At 44.5% G+C, this 22272-nt stretch overlaps 1 protein-coding gene across 1 annotated transcript in view; it reads right to left on the reverse strand.

Moving 5' to 3' along the window:
* The window catches only part of MYO1E (myosin IE), a gene marked incomplete at its 5' end in the record, with an annotated part of 121888 nt that extends 114730 nt beyond the window's left edge, over positions 1-7158 (reverse strand). Inside the window, 3 exons of the mRNA XM_079699078.1 lie at positions 3044-3187; positions 6744-6839; positions 7063-7158. Of these exons, the coding sequence (XP_079555204.1) occupies positions 3044-3187; positions 6744-6839; positions 7063-7158 (336 nt within the window). The remainder of the gene's footprint in view (positions 1-3043; positions 3188-6743; positions 6840-7062) is intronic.
* Positions 7159-22272: the final 15114 nt, after the last annotated feature.

Here is a 22272-nt window from a genome sequence, read left to right on the forward strand (position 1 = left end):
TGCTGTGGAGCAACTAAGCCCGTGCGCCACAGCTACTGAGCCTGCACTCTAGAGCCCGTGAGCCACAAATACTGAGCCTGTGTGCCACAACTACTGAAGCCCATGCACCTAGAGCTTGTGCTCCGCAACAAGAGAAGCCACCACAATGAGAAGCCCACACTCCGCAACGAAGAGTAGCTCCCACTCGCTGCAACCAGAGAAAGCCTGCACGCAGCAACGAAGACCCAAAGCAGCCAAAAATAAATTAAAAAAAAAAACCAAAAAAAACCCATGCCTATGTAAATAATGTAATAAGCTGAGCCCACGTTCTAAGAACATTCCGAATAATGAGTTCAACTACATCCATTGGAAATGAGTCTTTTATGGGCTTGTCAATAAACCAATCCTCCATTTAAAAGCTTCTATGGGGCTTCCCTGGTGGCACAGTGGCTAAGAATCCGCCTGCCAATGCAGGGGACACGGGTTCGAGCCCTGGTCCTGGAAATTCCCACATGCCGTGGAGCAACTAAGCCCGTGAACCACAACTAATGAGCCTGTGCTCTAGAGCTCTCAAGCCACAACTACTGAGCCTGAATGCCACAACTACTGAAGCCTGCGCACCTAGAGCCCATGCTCCGCAACAAGAGAAGCCACCGCAGTGAGAAGCCCGTGCGCTGCAACGAAGAGTAGCCCCCACTCGCGGCAACTAGAGAAAAGCCCACATGCAGCAACGAAGACCCAACGCAGCCAAAAATAAATAAAATAAAATTAATTAATTAAAAAAATTTTTTTAACAAAATAAATAAATAAAAGCTTCTATTGTAAAATGTATTTGAATGTCCAATACACAACTTTATCATTGAAGTTTTGGAACATAATTCAGAAATATGGGAGGAACTTATACACTTGCCTTAGCATATGATAATAATAACTAATGCTTACTTTGTACTCACAGCATTATTTCATTTTACCCTATAACAGCCTCATGTGGGAGGTTTTATCATCACTCCCATTTTACAGGTGAGGAAATCAAGGAACACAGATCACAAAACTTGTGTAAGGTCACCAAGCTCATGCAGATTAAAGCTTGAAGCCAGGCTGTCCAGATTCATCCCAACTCTTTCTGATCCGTCATCGGCCAGTTTCCATGTGCCATAGGTCTTGCACATAAAAGTGATTAAAATCTTTTAATGATGATAAGCCCAGATAAAGTGAGCATATTTCAATTTTTTGACCAAATAAAATGAAAACTTACAACTGAATAAAACTGCTTTCATACAATTAAAGGAAGCTCTGTGCAGGTATCTAGGAGTCAACAAATGTTTTCTGTAAAGGATCAGAGAATAGTTTAGGCTTTGCGCATCATAGGGTCTGTTGCAAATACTCAACTCTGCCATGGTAGCATAAAAGCAGCCACATACAGTAAGTAAACCAACAAGCATGGCTACATTCCAATAAAATCCTGTGGTGGGTGGGATTTTGTCTTTAGGCAGTGGGCTTCCACACCTGATCAAGATGCTATTATAATGTGGCTAATGAATCCAAATATATCTATTAATGCTTAAAAGCAGAGGCTTAGGGATTTAACTACCCAGATATTTGGAAATTTTTCCTGTGGTAAACAAGAAACAGCACAGTATTGGTTAGAACTGTCCAAGTGCCTTGGAATAATGTCTATTAGTATTAACACCTGGTGAGTTGAACTCCCTCCTCACCAATGATGGATCAGGCAGTCCCTGCAAAAGTACTACTGCATTGCTATGGGTGCTTTTACCTAAGAGTCAAAGGAGTGGTATAAATAATAAACAGAAGCTACAAATGTGAAAACTTTACCTTCCCAAGGTTTGGGGGTTAAAATCTAAAATGTATGTTACAATAGTTGCAAAGACTCCGCTTTTAGTGATCATCCAGAATACCATACCTTCAGAAGCCACCAAGAGCATCATGGTTAAACTTTCTGGTACTACTATATAGATTTTCACAGACCCTTGCTTATCTATGACCAACTCCACAATAATTCTATTAAAAGAACTTTACATAGTTGCACCAAACAGAACTCCTGAATCCTGTAGGAACTTAAGCAACTATCACAGTTCTCTGTTTACAATGAAGTCAACACACATTTGAATCAAATTTCCATTCTGAATTTTTTAAAGTCCTACCCAAAAAATGGTATCTGGCAAGCTAAAATTGAAACATAAAGAACAATTCAAGAACATCAGACTTTTTCGGGCTTCCCTGGTGGCGCAGTGGTTGAGAGTCCGCCTGCCGATGCAGGGGACACGGGTTCGTGCCCCGGTCCGGGAAGATCCCACATGCCGAGGGGTGGCTGGGCCTGTGAGCCATGGCTGCTGAGCCTGCGCGTCCGGAGCCTGTGCTCCGCAATGGGAGAGGCCACAACAGTGAGAGGTCCACATACCGCAAAAAAAAAAAAGAATATCAGACATTTTCAACAGTTGATCTTCACTTGTCTCTCATGTTTCTTTTCGTAAACGTAAGAATGCAGAAAAACTGGCAAAATGGCATATTTTTTGCATGAGGCAATCTTTTTTAAACCTTTTAAGTCTGGACTTAACTGTCTCTGCTTTGCAATTAGGGAGCGCTATCGAAAGAATTCTGCAGACCAGGACGTTCTCTAGGAAGAGCACAGGTTTTAGACACCACGTGCGTGGCTAGAGCATGTCAAAGGTACAGTGCCATTGACTGAAATAGAGAAATACTGGCTGCATCTTTTTTTTTTCTGGCCACACAGCGCGGCATGCGGGATCTTACTTCCCTGACCAGGGATGGAACCCGTGACCCCTGCAGTGGAAGCGCGGAGTCTTAACTGCCAGGGAAGTCCCTGGCGCCATCTTGCTTTTGTGAAATGCCAGGGGAAAACTTTGGCACCATCTCTGCCCTTCCTATAGCCTGAACCAAGGGACAAAAAGTACAAAACCACATTCTGCAATGGTGAAAATGACTTGAGCATATAGTGTCAGTTCAGAATTTCAGACAGATCTCTTATACAAGGATGGACATGTCATCTCACTTAGAAATGTCCAAAGAAACCAATAAAGGATACAAAAATGTAGTCATCCATGTATCTCTTCTTTAGATTCTCCACGATGGCATTCTCTGTGATCTTGGAGAGCAGCACCATGTCATCCACGCCACTGTGCTTGACATTGTGGCTCTGCCAGTGGTACCGGTAGGCACCTTTGCTTCCCTGCAAACAGAAAACACACAATTATGAGGATGCTTTATTTTCTCCTGGAGGGAAACAAAAAATGTCACTGAGTTCCCGAATATTCCTTATATCAAATGAGAATGAGCAAAGCAAACAAAGATCTTGCTATCAATAGATCTGGATTCAGATTTCCGCTTTGCCACCTAAGTGAAGTGGGGAAAAGTGATCTAAGGTTTTGTGTCACTTAGGCTTTTCTCTCTTTGTAAAAATGGGAGAAATAAGACCCAGTTCATAGAGTTGCTGTAAGGATTAAATAAAACAACATGTAAAGCACCAAGCGGTATCCAGAGTACAGCACAGTAAATGATCAATGGGCTTGGATAATTCCTTCAACCTTATTGTTTTGTAGAATTGACCGGTAAACTAAGCAATGAAACAGAAACTTTCTAGACTTGTCTTGCAAATTATCTGACAGAACTCAGAAGTGGAAAGAATATGTATTCCACAATGGCTAGGTCACATTGTCATAATTTCTCAAGCCATCTGAATTGCTTTCCATCCATGAACTTACCACTGTCGATGTAATACTGGCCTTCCACATTCAAAAGATAAGCTACATTTTGATGACTGATCACTGCTAATATTAACAAGGAAATGGACAGGACGGCCTAAACATGATCACAGAACATGCGACAGACAGAAGAACCTCATCTGATCTCACAGCTTCCTTGGATAGGTAGAGCCCTTGTCTGCTTACTGGATTTACAGCTTAACACCACGGGTGGCCTCTGAGCACCCTGTGGCCCACAGGGCTTCCTATCACTTGGCATTTTTGCAGTGGGATCCCCCATGTGTTGGACTACGTGCCAAATCCTGGAGCTAAGGGCAGATGGGAGCCCCATTGTGGCTGCATTTGGGGAGCTCATGGTCTCCTGAAGGACATGAGAGATAGCCACCAAATGATTCATAATTTGTGCGTTAGCAACAGTCAACATGTAAACACATGTAAAATGGGTGTTCCCCAGTGGGTGGAGACTCCTTTGCCCCAAGAGAGACAGAAATCACTTCCTGGAGAAGGTGCCATGTGAAGTGGACCTAAAATATTTTGAATTTACCAGACAAGACTAGACACGGAAGGATATTCATTATAATTTACACTCACGGTGCAAAAAAAAAAAAAAAAAAAAAAGCCAATACATATGAAATAATGACAAATAATACATGGCAAGATATTAGAAAACTCTCCCTACCCTTCAAGCTCTCCGTGCATCCTACTGGACATGACACACGCTGGACAAGCGTGGTGGGCACTGAACCAAGCAAGACTGGCTCCTCTCCCTCCTCAGGAGTTTACTTTTGAGAGGAGTTTGGACAAAGGAGAAAAAATTTCTGAATTAGGGTATCTAGAAAGGCCACCTGCTCAAATGTCAAAACTAGGATGAGAAAAGGCAATAGGCTCTCTGAGAAAAGGGGAAGGTGGAAGGAAACAAGATAAGTAACATTTTAATTTTCACTTTAAAAAAATGTTTAATGCTTTCCCTGCAGGAGACATGTGCCCTTTGAAATGGCAAAATCTAAGAAGCTCTGGGAAAGCAATTATTAAAAAACCAGCCAAGGAAGGGGCCACCATAGGAAAAACATAGTGCGATGGGTTCAAGCTCCAGAAAGGAGCCACCCTTTCTGGAAAGCTTGCCACCCAGGCTGCCTTACAGAGGGAAACTGTTTATGTGATAAATTGGACTTTCTCAGAACCACACGCAGCATCAGTTCCTCAGTCAGTTCCAAAATTACCTCACACCTCACCACTCCTCCTTATTCTTGCGGCAAAACAGAAAGCACTGGCCACAGCATGACTCACTGGATCTCAATGGAAGGTCCACTGTCTATTTCCAACCAGAAAAAGATTCCTGGAGACTCCTCCCCTCCTTCACCCTCCCTGCTTTCCCAGCTTGAATATTCTTTCTGGGCACCCGCAAAAATTACTCTGCATAGAAAACTAGGGTTCTGGAGTAACTAGCCAGTAGGTGTGTTCGTTTGTTTCTTTTTTTTTTTTTTTTTTTTTTGCGTTACGCGGGCCTCTCACCGCTGTGGCCTCTCCCGTTGCGGAGCACAGGCTCCGGACGCGCAGGCTCAGCGGCCATGGCTCACGGGCCCAGCCGCTCCGTGGCATGTGGGATCTTCCTGGACCGGGGCACAAACCCGTGTCCCCTGCATCGGCAGGCGGACTCTCAACCACTGTGCCACCAGGGAAGCCCCGTTTGTTTCTTTTTAACCCCAATAAATATCTACCTACTTAAAAGAGGGCAAAAATATTATTTTCTCTTTAAAAATGTAAGCAGTTGAACAAAACAGAAGGGCTACTAATAAGCTGTTATTTAACATGTGCAAAGGACAAGAAATGGACGGGCTCTGTGTCATAGTGTATGTGTTTGTACTGATCCACAGAAATGCCTTCTCAAGGTAACCCAAGTCCATCTCGGTGCCCAATCCAACTGTCTTTTCTCTCTCTCTCACTGCAGTGTGATACATTACTGTCTGTCCCATCTCAAAGGTAGTGTCTTCTTCCTAACAGCAGTTACTCCCCAGTGCAACAGGGCTCCTCGTGGAGTTCACTGATTCTCATCGTCTCAAATATCCCTCCACACAAAAAAGTCCCCGGCTGGGTCTCCAGACTTCTACAAGAGGGTAAGGAACCAATAGGATACCTGACAGTTACTATAAGCAAGGCAATGAGCCATTTGATTTGAGGCAATTGCTTTTTTGCTCTTCCAAACAACCCTATGAGAGAGGGGTTAACATTCCCATGCTACATGCAAGGAAACAGACGCCCCATTCAGTAAGTAGCAAAGGCAAGATGCGAACCAAAGTCTCTATGATTATGAACTCATTCAAACATCACAGGTTCTTCACATTTTCTCCCTAGTGACTTACTGGATATTTCCACATGTTACGTTTAAATGGCAACAGAATGCCATTTAACTGAATTCATCACTAAAAAGACATAACTGAATTCATCACTAAAAAGACAAACAGTTGGAGGATCCTCCGTATCCACGGGTTCTGCATCCGTGGATTCCCAACCGTAGATCGCAGATAAGAAGGGCCGACTGTACGATGCCATTTTATACAAGGGACTTGAGCATCCAGGGATTTTGGTATCCACAGCGGTCCTGGAACCAATCCCCTGTGGATACAAAGGGAAGACTATACAATCTTTGTTAATGGCCACCTTCTCTTAGCATCAAAGACTAAAACACTGGAGGTATTTTTCATCTGACATATTTCCTATAACCAATTTGGTCACAAATCTCTCTCTCTCCCCCACTTCCTCCCAGGCTATTATAGTTATATATGTGAACTCATTCAATCTTCACAATCATCTCCCATACTATGTATTATTTCTATGTTGCTGATTAAAAAAAAAAGAAAAAAAAGTAAATCGCCCAAGGTCTTCTAATTGTAGCTTCTGTCTTTATTGACCCCCCACCCTTACTATGCTTTTCTCCTCCCCCTTCTCCATCCCCCCTTCCCCGCCCCCCGAAATTCAGATGCGGTAAAGGGCAGGAGGGAAAATAGTTAGGGATGCTGGGAGCACCTTAGAGCCTTTTGGGGAAAGCTGACCTGTCCTTGGCAATCCATAGAACCCACCCGTAGGTAGATGAAAGCTGGGACAGGGCTGGGCTGGGCAGTTCTAGCGGAGAGTGAGAACCGGATCCGGGAAGCTGGAAACGAAACAACGATGCAGAGGCTCTCATCCCAACCCAGGGAAGCTTCAAAGTTCCCCACAGTGAAAAAGAACAACTGTTTTTTGTTTTTCTATAGGGGACCACAGTGTTTGATCATAGTGTGACTTGGAACACAGACACTGATAGAGATTAAGTGGGGAACACAGTGGGAAACAGTTATCACCTTACAACCCTAGACCAGGGTCCCCAACCCCCGGGGGGCGGCAGACCAGTACGGGGTCGCATAGCAGGAGGCGAGCAGCAGGTGAGCGAGCGAAGCTTCATCTGCCGCTCCCCATGCTTGCATTACCACCTGAACCATCCCCCCTTCCCCACCATCCCCCTCCCTCCCCCTCCCCCCCAGCAGCCTCTCCCCCTCCCCCACCCCTCCCCACCATACCCCTCCCCCCTTGGAAAAATTGTCTTCCACGGAAACCGGTCCCTGGCACCAAAAAGCCTGGGGACCGCTGCCCTAGACAATGTCCTCGGAAGCAGAAGCTGAAAGTTGCCTTCAGACCATAAACTACTGTCCTAGAATTGTGTGGACAAGAATGGTGTTCCTGGGGCAAATAACCTGGACTTCTTTGCTTCTTCCTCCTGCCCCTGACTGGGAGGGTAGGGGCAGGATGGGCTGCCACGCCTGCTGGGAAGACGACCCGAGGGACGGGGACTTTCCCATTTGTGTGAGGAGGTACATTTTCCTCAGATGACAAAAGTCCAGTTTACCAGGCTAACACCTCAGTGAGACTCCACTTCCTTCTCTTCTGTGGGCTTTTTGGATGGGGTAACTCCTTTTAGTTTCCCCACCAAAAAATGGTAACATTTTAAACAAGTAGGGGCACTCAGCGAGGTATTTCATTTCCCAACAGTTCTTGGTAAGTGAAGTAACGCCGTACAGAGGACAGAAAATGGCTGTTAATGTGCCAGCTAAGAAATGATAATAATATTAATAATAATGATAATGATGATGATGATAAAAAGTTACTCTTAGCCCTGATAATGATTACAAATTATGAAAGAGATACTTCTCACTAGGTAAACATTGAGTGCAGACTTTCTCTGGTCCACAGTTACTTCCTAATGATGAAACAGTTGATTAAAAAGCATGGATTCACATGCAAGTTCTAAAACGTGGGGTATGCCCACACCCACTTAATGGCCCGGTGTACTCCTCACATTTAAGAGGTGGCACCAAGACACAGGAGTAACTCACGTTGGGGAAGAACCCGGTCACTGATTTTATTATTTTTTTAATTATTTTTTTTGGCGGTACGCAGGCCTCTCACTGTTGTGGCCTCTCCCGTTGCGGAGCACAGGATCCGGACGTGCGGGCTCAGCGGCCATGGCTCACGGGCCCAGCCACTCCGCGGCATGTGGGATCCTCCCGGACCAGGGCACGAACCCATGTCCCCTGCATCGGCAGGCGGACTCTCAACCACTGCGCCACCAGGGAAGCCCCCCCGGTCACTGATTTTAAAAGGAGAAGTGTCATGAACTGGTGTGTTTAGCAGGGTGGGGACTAGGGTGAGCAAAGGTGAGTCAGCGCACGAAAGCAGGCACTGTTGTCTCCTGAAAGCCAACCTCCACTCCCACGGAGAGGGCCCCAGGGCAGTCCCGCCCACAGCCAGGGCTCTGCACACACTCTCACTGGTGTCTCTGAGCATTTTCCTTCCTTGGTTCATACCGGAGAGAGGAGACGACCATATACTGAGTAACTACACTTCCTTATATGCCCTTCAGACGCCCAGGAAAGGGAGGCCATCATATGTGCTGGGTAAATACAACAGGCTCAGTGTTGGGCAGGGCCTGGGGAAGGGGTGGCCATAAACGCCCTTACCCTCTTGTAGAAAGAATACACAGCACAGTATCTTTAGAGAGTCATGTTGAAATAGGGATCAAAACTTCGGTCACCCGGGCTTCCCTGGTGGCGCAGTGGTTGAGAGTCCGCCTGCCGATGCAGGGGACATGGGTTCGTGCCCCGGTCCGGAAAGATCCCACATGCCGCGGAGCGGCTGGGCCCGTGAGCCATGGCCGCTGAGCCTGCGCGTCCGGAGCCTGTGCTCCACAACGGGAGAGGCCACAACAGTGAGAGGCCCGCGTACAGAAAACAAACAAACAAACAAACAAACAAACACTTCAGTCATGGGACTTCCCTGGTGGTCCAGTGGTTAAGACTCCAAGCTCCCAAGGCAGGGGGCCCAGGTTCGATTCCTGCTCAGGGAACTAGATCCCACATGCCGCAACTAAAGATCCCACGTGCCGCAACTAAGACCCTGCACAGCCAAATAAATAAATAAATATTAAAAAAAAAAAAACTTCAGTCACACAGACCAATATATAAACTGTTAACTAAACTAAATAAAAATAAAATGCATACCCTCTTTGATCCAGCCATTTTATTTTTAGGAATTTACCTCAAGATCTACCAAGCATGCCAAGATGTATGTAGAAGGTTGCTCACTGTAACAAAGTCTGTAATGAGGAAAACTGGACATATGGATTAGAGACCGATTAGAACATGGCACTCCCTGTAGGTGTTCCACACGGTCATTGAAAGGAATCTGCCTGTGCTGACTTGGAAGATCTTCAAGATCCCCAGTTTCATGAAAATAGCAGTCAATACGTGGATTTAGTATTCAAGGACTGCACTTGCCTAAATTTTTAAAAAGATATGTGTTGGGATGTCCCTGGCGGTCCAGTGGTTAAGACTTCGGCTTCCAATGAAGGGGGTGTGGGTTCAATCCCTGGTCAGGGAGCTAAGATCCCACATGCCTCGCAGCCAAAAAACCAAAACATAAAACAGAAGCAATATTGTAACAAATTCAATAAAAGACTTTTTTTAAAAAATGGACATCAAAAAAAATATTTAGGGATTCCCTGGTGGCACAGTGTCTGAGAATCCGCCTGCCAATGCAGGGGACACGGGTTTGAGCCCTGGTCCCGGAAGATCCCACATGCCGCGGAGCAACTAAGCCTGTGCGCCACAACTACTGAGCCTGCGCTCTAGAGCCTGCGAGCCACAACTACTGAGCCCACGTGCCACAACTACTGAAGCCCGCCCGCCTAGAGCCTGTGGTCCACAACAAGAGAAGCCACCGCAGTGAGAAGCCCAAGCACCGCAACAGAGAGTAGCCCCCGCTCGCCACAACTAGAGAAAGCCATGTGCAGCAATGAAGACCCAAAGCAGCCAAAAATAAATAAATAAATTTTATTTTTTAAAAAATCTTTAAAAAAATTTAAAAATTAAAAAAATAAAAGACGTGTTATAATTGTTTTCTTGAAAGATACACAAGGTTCCATTGGGGAGAAGGCCTGGGGTTTGGGGAGAAAGGTGACTTTTACTCTCCATTTTAAACTTTGCTGCACAGTTTACTTTTTTATTGCTGTTTTAAACCATATGAATGTGTTAGTAAAATTTAAAAATAAATAGAAATGTTGAATATGATGCCAATACTATCAAGCATTTTCTGGGGGTGACGATTTCCAGAAAACCTGGGACTAAAATGTCCCCAATGTTATAAGCGTATCACCGCAAAAGGCAGATAAACCATATTCTTATTGTCTACAATGGACAATGGGTAATGCTCTGGTCTGACGAGCTGAGCTTATTTTTTAATGGGATTTTCTGTCCCAGTGAGTCATAACAGGAAAGGCTTGGAACTGTCTGTTAGACGTTCATCTTTTAATAGACAGTCTGGGTATTCTACCTTTCACAGTTCTGCTGTTTGACTGGAATGAAACACTTCCATTGCAAACGATGGAAAAAAAATATATTTGTTTGTCTATGTGCCAGGCATAGTAAGCCAGAATTGGGCTTGCAAGGTGTTTCAACTTTATGGAACTTAGACGCCCCTGCTATTTTGGTGGTGTGAAGATGGATGTCTGAAGCAAGCATTTGTGGGTGCTGAACTGCAGTGAACAGAGTGCAAGGAAGGGGTGTTTCTGGAAGAGGGTGGGGGGTAGGAGTGGGAGTGGGCAGTCAGGAGCCCACAAACACCCCTATTCCCCTCAACCTTTAAAGTAAATGGAACTGACTTTTACTGAAACCATAATATACACCGAAGCTTTACATCTCACTGAATTCTCACAACACCTGCAAGACATGAATATTACAATCGCACTGTCACTATTTTACAAATGGGTAAAGTGAGGCCTGGGATTATAATGTACCAAGTTGCCTCTACTCGGAGGGGCTGGGGATGGGAAAGTACATGGGGGGCTGGCACACAAAGTAGGAGCACAGGAGGCTCAGTGAATGCAGAGGATGTGTTCATTGGTCTCACTCACGTGAGGTACATGTGACCTGATCAAAAGTTGAATATTTGTGTAGCATTTCCATATACATGGCCTCAGTTAATCCCTGTGACAAAGGGCCAGCGCTGAGACTTGTCATCAGGACTTCTGACTTCCTTTTCTTTGCTCTTTCTGCTACACCACAGCTCACTTCCGATACCATTATCAAGGCCAAGTGTAGACACTGGCTCCAGGATCACTAGATCCAGTGGTTTCTAAGCCAGGGTTGGCTAGAGTCACCCTTCCTGGAAGTGACTAGAGCAAACCTAATTTATCATCCAAACCAAGACACTGTGCGTGCAGAAGGGGATGTTGTTAATAATAAAGCTGGAGCAAGAGGCATCAACTGGGACTGTCTCGGGCCGCATGGCTGTATCTGTGACCAGCTTGATCCCAGAAAAGTCATGGGCAGCTCTCAAAGACCAGCCCTCCCAGCAAGATCCTCAGGGTCTCCCACAAATCACTCAGCTTCTCTGATGCTCTCCGGGCCTCTCAGCAGCCTGCTCAGGAGAAGGAGGTTCTTGATATTACATTGCCCCCAAGGGACAACCATATCAACCCCCAATCCCTCTAGGGGTAGAGTTGGTTTTACATGATGACATGATCTGGGGGCAAAGTGTGGATGGTACACACCACCAGGCTGCCAACACTAGCTGGACTAATTGAGTGGGGGAAGGAAAAAAGGTTTGGGGGAAAAAAAACGCAAGAGATAGTAAGGAGCCCAAATTTGGTTTTAATTGCATATGTGATATTACTTATATAAAATGATATCTCTATGTGACAATACAGTTGTTAAAATGATGCCGTTATTTATCTAAGTGTACTTTCTGTATGGTTTTATTTCTCTGCTGAGTAAATATTTATAAAATGTGCACACACATATACAGTTACTTTCAGTGAAAAAGAAATTAGATCAAATACTTTGTACAATGAAATATATGTATAAATGACATTTTCCCCATATTCTCTTGTTATTCCATGTCAGCTTTGTTCACCCCAGCTTGCAGCTATAGTAAACTCTTCTTTAAATAACAATGGGCCCCTAGCAGGAAAAGAAACTCCCTTTCTTTCACTTACTCTGACTGAAATGTGGCTCCCAAAAGGATGGTTTTTTATATCAATGAACAGTTCAAAGCTAAGATGTTATAAATGAACAGTTAACACATTCCATCAATTCTAAGATGCATTTTTTTCATACTTCTAACAATGTGAAACTAGGACATGTCTTATAACCAATGCTGTGTCACAGCTTAACTCATAACCAGTAGCATCTTAGGCTTGATAAATTGTGGCATGAAACACTTCCAAAGAGCCAGGCCCCCCTTCTGTGCACTTTACAAATGTGAAGTCACTGGTTTAATATCAGAAAAGATATTATAAAGCTTTCGGTTATTCTGGAAGCATTGTACCATGTATTAATGTCACTTCAGGAACTGTACAGTGGTTTTACTGGTGAGGTTGATGATTGCCCAGTTCTGGAGGCTTTGCTGTGATAATGTTTGTAGCTGTTGCCTCCACCCGCCACCCCCCCACCCTCAACCGCCGTCCCAAACAGGATGAGGGTGAGTGTCCTGGCTGACAAGCAGCTCCCATCAAGCTGCCCACACCAGACCACAAGTTTGCAAAGCAAGGTAATCTCCTCTTCGATTTGTAAAGGCATGTTCCATTTGGACCTCTTTCAATCTAAAAATTCCTTCAGTATTAAGACCATTGAAGCAGGAGATCCCCTTCCCTCACTGCTGCCCCACAGATGACATGTCCTCCCCAGTGGATTACACTGAGCTCTGGCCTTCATGTGCATACACTGTACTCCAACATTTCCTAAACCTCATTTTCAACAACTTTTACAACTCTTCTATATCCAAGTTGCACCAGCCCTATGCGTCACATTTTTATATAAACTGTCCTTTTTAATTTGGCTAAATCCTAAACAACTATCTCCATAAAATCACCAGTTTTATTTCTTCAGTGTGTTAAATAATGAAGATAGGGCTTCCCTGGTGACGCAGTGGTTAAGAATCTGCCTGCCAATGCAGGAGACATGGGTTTGAGCCCTGTTCCAGGAAGATCACACATGCCATGGAGCAACTAGGCCCATGCGCCACAACTACTGAGCCTGCGCTCTAGAGCCCACGAGCCACAACTACGGAGCCCACATGCCACAACTATTGAAGCCCATATGCCTAGAGCCTGTGCTCCGCAACAAGAGAAGCCACCGCAGTGAGAGGTCCGCGCACCGCAACGAAGAGTAGCCCCCTGCTCGCTGCAACTAGAGAAAGCCCGAGCGCAGCAACAAAGACCCAAAGCAGCCAAAAATAAAATAAATAAATAAATTTATTTAAAAAATAATAATAATGAAGATAAACAATTTAAAATACACAACATGGGGTCAGACACACTGACCTTACCGTGCACCTTGGTGCCATATCCCACACGTGGAGGCCTGCTGCCCCTCTCTACTGGGCCCATTCCCACCAATTTCAAGTCTAGCCATAGAGAATTTAAATGACTTCTATTTCCCAGATGTATTTTTCTCTGCCGTGGAAAAATCTCACCTGGCAAGACTAGATTCCCCTTTCGGTAGCAGATGAGAGGCTAGGTTTCGTTTTCACAAGTAGAAACTGCTCTGAATTCATATCCCAAATCCCCTGCACTTTCCATCAGGGATCCCCAGGGTCCTCCTCTAGTCCCCTCGCCTCAGAAAACAGCCACACATGGGACATTTTATCGGTCCCCTGGGTGAGGGCTTGTCCTGAGGCTGACGAGGAAATTCTCTCTTGGGCACCTGCAATTTATTCTTTCTCTCTAGGGAAGCACTTTCTGCAAGTATTATCAGCCCTGGTCTATCCTTCTTCCTCTCAATCTTTAGGAAATCTAGGGTAGTGGCTCTCTCCCCGGGGGAGAATATTCTTCTTGTACAACAGCTAATTCTCATTACATACCAGCACTGTTCGCAACATTTTATACATGATAATTTATTTAATCCTCACAACCTTACCAGGCAGGAAAAATGAAGCACAGAGAAGTTAACCAACTTGCCCAACCCCAGAAGCTGGGCTTCAAATTGAGGCCAATTGGCTCTCAAATCTTTGCACTTAATCATTATACCTACTGCGTCTTGTAATAAGTAAGTGGATGTGGGAAACAGCAATAAGGCTAGAGATAACAGTAATTGCTTTATTGCATGTTTAGTAATTGCCACGTATCAACTTTTTTTTTCGGCACAACAGCATGAAGCAGATACTTTTATTATTGGTACATAGGGTACCGTGTGCAAAGCCCAGCATCTAGGAGCCCACAGAGCAAGCAGCCTGGCCCTACGTGGCCTTGGGAGTACGTCTACTCCCTGCCGAGTCCCCAGCCTGCAGGGCAGTGCCTGGCACACGGTCGTGGCTCAATCAGTACTAGTTGGGCCAATGAATTCCCAGTGGCTTTGGCTCATCTCAGGACCAGATGTATGTCACTGTGGCAGCTGTCAGTGGGGTAAATGGGGGTCCTGGGTCCAGAGTCTGCCCCAAGGAAGAAAGAAGTTTCTAAAGCTTTCCTAATGCCCCCAGCCCAGAAGATCAAAGGGAAGAGATGTTGCCCTTAAAGACAATTCTCCTTCTCTTAACTGTCCACTGTCAGCCAGGTAAGGAAAACAGGCTAATTTTGACCACAGGGTGAGGACATTTCAAGCTACAAAATAAAATGAATCAAATGGGTGAAATCCCATTATATGACAAATGCTCATTTTACTTCTGCCTCTATTTATATTTTAATCAAACAAATGACGAAGAGTCACACTGATGTCAGTCTCTGTCTTTTCAGCTGCAGCTCTGCTAGTTTGACAACATGTCAAGCATTTATCAGTCCCTTCAGGGACCTCCCTGTCGTCACTCCTGTTTTCAAGTACAAAGGTTGGGGGATACCATTCTTCTTGCTAATCCAGCAGTTTATTACAATCAACAGACTTGGGTTCAAGTATAAGCTCTGTGACCTTGGCAAGGTCAGTTTCATGGAATTTAATTCTTCACAATTCAGGTTGTCTATTAAGTTTACATGTAAATGTGATTTAGTTTTTGCACCTCTACTGACAGGACTTTCATTAATAGATTCATAAACCAAGAAAACAAAATCCTATCAGACTATGTGTCATAATTTTTGGTTTGAAAATTACAGTCCCTGAAGCAATGGTAGCTCTTCAGTAAATTTCTTTAATTGAATTAAGAAGCCAAAGTAATGATGCAGACCAGCTGGAAACACCGGCACTGATGGTTCTTATTCATATTATTAACTGAAATGGAAATAGAAACAGGGAGATAATAGAGCAATTCCTTGCCACTTAAAATGAGCTATTCCTCTGTACTATGGAAGAAATTCTAATTTAAACACTGTTCTGTGGAAAAAGAAAAATATGTAAAGACTTAGCAGACTGCAGCAGAATTGATATCAACCTAATTAAAAACAGTCTTCCAGGACTCGCTATCATTCATAGCATCTTTCTGCACTGATTACAAAACATGTATTATTTATATCACACAAAATATTGGAGGTATGACAACACGAGAATCAACTCATTTGATGTTTTTTTAAGTGTAATTTACTTTTTCTGAAAAATGAACTGTTTGGGCATATCTGAAGGAGAAAACTCAGGATGCGTGCTTCAGAATGTGCTAGGTGGGGAGAAGGGAGTGTGATCAGGGGTCTGATCAGGGGTGTCTTGGGGGAACAGGCAGCCTTTGTCGTGGATTAGCCATGGGGGATACTAAGTCCAGGATAGAAGCCGAGCGCAGGGGCGAGGGGCGTCCCCCAAGCACCACAGTCACTAGCCAACAACGAACAAAGAAATACAGAACTGAGAAATGCCTTCAGCACCTTCTCCTGGTTTTGGCGTGGGCACAGCTAGACCCTTTGCTTGCTTGATCTGGCCTGATCTGCAGCACGGAGATGCCACGTTCCTCTAGGGGCAAAATGGAGCCATAAGGCGTTTGTCTAGGAGCTTTTAGGGTACAAACCAGACATGTTCACCAAATCCAGAGAGATCTGGGGCCACAGAGAGGCTGGCTGTCAGGGAGGCAGAGAGGAGGGTTCTGTGTGCACATCTCAGGGGGAGAAGCCACCAGAGCACCCCTAAATGGCACTGCGGGTGGGTGTCCCCAAGAGTCCTGCAGGCTCAGGACAGCTCCATGTGCGAAGATAAACACTGGGTCCAGCCTCTCACCCCTTTCATCACCTGGTGGAGGACACAGGACCCACCTAGCCATTTCTTCTCATGACCCAAACCTTCACACTTGAGCAAGTATGTCTCCTGTTATCAGCTTCTCTCTCAGAAACCACAGCTGAACTGCGGAAGGCCAGCACCGGGCCGCAAGGGTGTGGATAGGCATGGGCGCCTGCGCAGCAAGGAGCAGAGACACGAATATCTCGTATTTATGTTTTGGGTGCCTACAGAATTTCCAAGGGGCTCTTACCACGTACCTGCTGTGCACCCACCCTCCTCAGTTCAAAAAGCAAGTTCTGTGGATGAATTTGCAAAAGAACAAAAACAAAAAATAAACAAACAAAACAATTTGGGAGATCAGCACAGCTTCACTGGGAACTTATCCAGGACCCTAGTTATTGTGCTCTTCCTGTTTGCGGGGAGGCCACCAACAGGTAGACTTTGCCTTCCGCTGACCAGCATGAATCCTTACTAACGTTCAACTGCTAGCAAATACAGATTTTTAAAAAAACAGAAATTGGAAAGGAAGGTAAAGAGAGGTTAGGCAGAGAGAGAGAAACAGAGTAGTTTCTTCTCTCTGTGGGGAAGGGGTTCTAAATGGATAGAGGTTTTAGTACTCCTACAATTGGAAAGACTTCTAAGGAAGCTACATGTTTCAAGGACATTCCATAAAAATGGCATTGCGAGGATTCCAATCTTTAAGCCTCAGTTTCTTTTTCTGTAAAATGGAGATAATAACAGTATCTACCATTCAGGGCTTTTGAGGGCATTCAATAAGATCATGCATGGAGAGGTTTTATTATACTGTCTGGCCTACCCTAAGTGTTAAGTAAAGTTATTAATAATAAAAAGTGACCTGGGAATGCTGGTAGCCAGAACCAGTGCTCTGATTGCATATCTGATGTTTTAAGAAAGAATACTGTCATCTCAAATCTGGCTGATAAGAAGATATTGGCAGAGGCAAGATTCAGTAAAGAAATATGGAACTCTTACAGTTTCACGATGCTCAAGCGATGCATAATTACATAATATGTGAGACATTAGAATCCCAGGAGTCCCTAGGAATAGGGATCTACTATGGCAGAGTAGAAGAAAGACAGTCATTGCCAGAGAAGACACATTGGGAATTTAACCAACTAAAAAGGAAGCCTGTCATGAACTACAGTAAGGACCACTTGAGTCACGGACTGATGCCTTACAGGCAAAAAAAGGGAAGGGATTGAAACAAACTACAAAGGAAGAGGGGTAAGAAAGGGGCATAATACTTCTACATTTACATTCTGAATCCGAACATGTTATAGCTGGAAGGGGCCTTGCCTATTCATCAACCAGTCCAAAGCTCTTACTGTACAGATGAGGAGTCTGAGGCCCAGAGAAGTTGTACGTGTCCACGGTGCAAGCTACTTGGCAGGAGAACCAGGACTAGAACTCGAGTCTTCCAGCTCCCAGTCCAGCCCTGGGCGGCTCTCTACCGTCAGCCCCTCCCCAGCAAGCCTGTATGTAGCAAAGGTTTTGATCACCCACAAAAGTTCTGGGAAAAACAATCAAATGAGTCTAGGCATTTAAATATTTTAAATTACTCAAATAAACATGATCATTTGTGAACCACAACCTTCTGGCAATCAGACTGCATAAGGGCACTGGTGTCCATCCAAAGAGTAAATATTTGAAGAGCTTAATTTCTTCCTAGGTTTTAATATTAAGATAAATGTAAATAGAAGTTTTAATATCTGCTTTCTAGTGGGTTATCTTGTATGCAAAGGTGCATAGACTCGGCACTTAGGGGACCACTTTCCTAATACCCCTTGCCTTCTACCCAAGATACAGGCCTCTGTTTATGGAGGGAAAAAAAGTCAAAGCATTGGCTTAAAAATCAGAAACAAGTAGGTAAAGGAGAAAGGCGATCTCCAGAAAATGCGGGGAAATGCCCACAGAAATTGGAAAGCTGTAATCTAACTAGAGATCTCTGTAGAATTCCATGTGCTCCTTCCAGTAGTAACTTTCGTCTGCCGGAATCACTAAAATTGAAAACAAAACACAAGTTAACCATATCTGATGTGATTATGAGGCCAGGGTGGGTCACACCAGCTTAAAGTTCACAACTCCATAGAAAATCCAAGAAAGTTTCTGTGATTGTTACCCATTGCTCATTGTATTCTGTGAAATATAGTACAGCATCAAAAAGGCAACCCACGTCATCTAGAGGTGTGGCCCACAGTGGTCGGGGAGCAAGGAAGGAGCACTGCTTTTCTTGACACCTACTATGTGCCAAGCACTCTGTTACGTGCTTTGTTTCATTTGTTTTCAAAGGAATTGTAGAATTGGGGAGGTACCATGATCCCCGTGTAACAGATGAAAAACTTGGCCAAAGAGAGTCATGGAGTCCAGATCTGTCCTGGTGGGTTTGGAAACCCACAGCAGCTTCCGTGGAGGCCATGGAAGACAAACAAAATGGATTCCCCACTCTGTGAAAGTGTGTCAAGGGAGCCGTTCTCTGATAGCAAGGTTTCAAATGCAGTGCCTGGAACTGCCTTTTAGGTTCCATGTGGCAAGACGGATGAAGTATTACCTTGGCTCGGGAACAGAGATTGCTGCTCTCAACAGGGGCGTTTTAGGCACAGGTAGGATTGACTCCTGCAAAGACAATGGGTGTCGTAAGAGGCCTCAGTGAAGTGGAGAGGCCAAAGGGTTGGAGCCACCCGGCGACACTGGGCCTCTACCTTCAAAGGACTCCTCAACGGCCAATTTCAAGGCCAGAGCCCCACACCCTGGTCTTCAGTAAGGGCAGGCTTCTCATTCAAAATTCTTTTGGGACCAGATAGATGATGGTTTTCCTTTGTGGCAAAGGTGCCTCTCAACACAATAAAGACACTCAGGTTAAAAATAACCTCACAGAAATTCTCGTTCAGCCAAAACAGTCCCAGCTAGGGATCTGCTGGAGGAACCTGTTACAGAGCTTCCAAAGCCAAACCACAGCCGCTCCCAGCCCTGCAAAGAGCGGGTAACAAACTCTGGTCTTCCTTGTACTAGGGACGGGAATGAGAGTCAAGAGGGCTGGAATTGACACACAAATGATCCCAAAGCAGTAATAACAGAAATCACTTTATGCAAGAACTGAGACACACTGAGGCTGCTCTCAGTGTTAGGTAGAGAAGAGTGTGCCTACCCAGTTATATAGAAAACAGTGTGCTCGCTTTGGGGCAGGACAGTGAATAGAAAATCAATGTCAACATCACCGCCTCACAAAGAGGGTTGTTTTCAAAAACTGCCAGCAAGACCACAAGTGGATTTGCAAAAACATTTGCATGGCTTCTGGTTGCAGAAATGCTGAAAGGATTTGTGCTACACTCTGCTCCCAAGTGCACAGAAGTTCCTTTCTACCCGAACCCTGAGACCCAAAATATGAGGAAACATAGTGCCAGCAGTTCTTATGTTCTCCCTGGCTGTGACCCCTTCTCTTCCTGGGAGTTGGGCCAAAAGCACAGTATTACTTACTGATCAAATAACCAACACCCAAAGATACCTGGGAGTGACCACACGTCAATTAAGGTTCACTGGAATCAAAAGCAAAATGGAATCACCATTTGCTTGATGCAGGTTGGCTGGGTTTAAGATACAGAAGTATCTTAGCTTTGCACTTAGAAGAAAAGCTCATTTCAATTTCTTTTTTTTAAAATTGGGTGCAGCAAGAAGAGTACAAAGGTTAGAAAAGAGACAAAGAGCTTGAGATCCTGAGAAAGATAAAAGGCAAATGATTTAAATTAAACATACGGGAAACATTAAAGAAGGGAAGGGCATGAAACAATCCTAGAGATATAAACATACAACAAAGAAAAGTTGTTTGATCATGGGGCAAGCCGTGTGAATAAATAAAATACCGTAAATGCACTAAAGGAAAAAAAAAATTAAAGAAGAAAAAAGTTTCTTTCCAACTTCCATTCTAAGGAAACCACAGTTCTTTTCCTTGGTACAACTACTGCTCACATGCTTAACAGCTAAATTCAGCTTTGAAAAACCTCTGTAACATTCTCTAGTTGTTTTTTTTTTTAATTTAAGTGAACCAGTCATTTACTATCAGTGGATAAATTCTGTTCAGTGGGTGGGTTTGTTTTGAGTAGCTGTGAATAAGGGCAAGGGTGATTTTATTTTATTTTTTTGTTCCTGTCATCTAAAATTTTCTCCCTTAAAAAAAAAAATCTGTGGCTGTTTTACAGGAGTCCAAGGCAAATCGATCGAAGAGTGGTTTGAATATTTTTAAACAAACCCAGTTTGTGTTTCCCTTGTCTCTAAATCAAAAGCCTATACCACCTTTTCTCAAAGGTATTTCTGTAGCACTTTCTGGCTGAGTTTGTACACCCCTATAGAATTGTTACTATTATTTAAACTTCCATGAAATGCACTTCAACTGGCAGGCATGTGTGTCGTGAAATTAAAAGTGTGTTACGGGAGAAACAAACCTTAAGCTGGGCACAAGGATGGACAACGATGCGCAATGCTACAGATGGCAGCGGGAGCCTGAGACAATGTGTAGTTCCTTTCTATTCTGTTTTGCCCCATTGTGTTCTGAATAGACCAAATCACTCACTGCCCAGCTTCAGGGCCCCACAGCTGAAAGGCCCCATTGTAAGTGATATGCTTTCCAGAGCAGAGTGAAGGTTGCTGTAGTAACCTTCACCATGAATTTCCTGACCAGGGTGATGAAAATCTCCACTGAATTGTGACAGGACTACAGTTACAAACAAGACGGCACATGAACAGGGGCCTCCCCATTTAGGGGGTCTTTTTTTTATCCGAACATAACCCACTACCTGCTGCCTAAATCATCCACATAGCCAAAGAAGGGACTGAATTTCTAGAAGCTAGAGCTTGAAGAGTGAAACTGTACAGTATCTTCCCCTAGACTGGGGGGTGGTGGGAAAATGGGAGTTTGCAGACCAAGGGGAGTTTGGGGTCCCACAGTTCATGACTTGTTTCAGCAGCCACCATGTTTGCTGAGTTGAGAATGCACTTTTCTAGAGCTGAGCAGGGGCTGCACGGGTACCCATGGTCCAAATAGCACAAGCAAAGAATAATCCCGCACTTCGCTGGGAGAAAACAGTTCAGGATTCGGCATATAAAGAGTCCCCCTTTTATATGAAGAAAACGCAGTCACCCCAATTTCCCAGATGGAACACTAAACCAGAATCAAAATCCCTTTCCAGTGAGTTCTACTGAGGGCTCACTATGTACCAAGCAACATTCTAAGGTCTTTACATGTATTAAATCATTTAATTGTGTCAGCAAACCTATAAGGCCAGCATTATTATTAATCCCCATTTTAAGGACGAGGAAGCCCTGGCAGAAAGAAGTTACATCCTTTACCCCAGATCAACACCAGTGAACAAATATTCTGCTTCCAGAATCTACACTCGTAATCCCTTCTTTATTGAGCTTTTTCCACATAGGCATTGGGCATTTGGATCTGGAGTTCTGGAGCTTAGGAGCAAGAAATGGGCCAGGAGTCCACCATTGGCTACTACAAGTTCTCATCATGGGCATGAGCAGGAAGCCAACAGGAGGTAAGAAAACTGAGGATGGGAAGCATTTCATCTGTTCGTTCATTCATTCATTCATTCATTCCAATAGTTATGGGCCTACCAGGAGTCAAGCGCTATTCTAAGCACTGGGGTAACACCTGCAGACCATACAGACAAGACTTTGGCTTTCATCAAGCTTACTTTCTCATTGGTGAGGCAGAAAACCAACAGATGGAACAGAGAGACAGGAAAAAGAGAGGCGGCCGCAGGAAAGCCAGAAGGGCAAGCGGAGGAGCACTTGGGACAAGAAACAGACAGCCAAGATGGACTGCCCATCAGAGGGTGCAGCCCAGGTCACCCAGAAAAACTGTCCTCCTTCCAAAGGGC

The sequence above is a fragment of the Hyperoodon ampullatus genome (assembly GCF_949752795.1).
Source record: "Hyperoodon ampullatus genome assembly, chromosome: 3".
Taxonomy (NCBI): Eukaryota; Metazoa; Chordata; class Mammalia; order Artiodactyla; family Ziphiidae; genus Hyperoodon; species Hyperoodon ampullatus.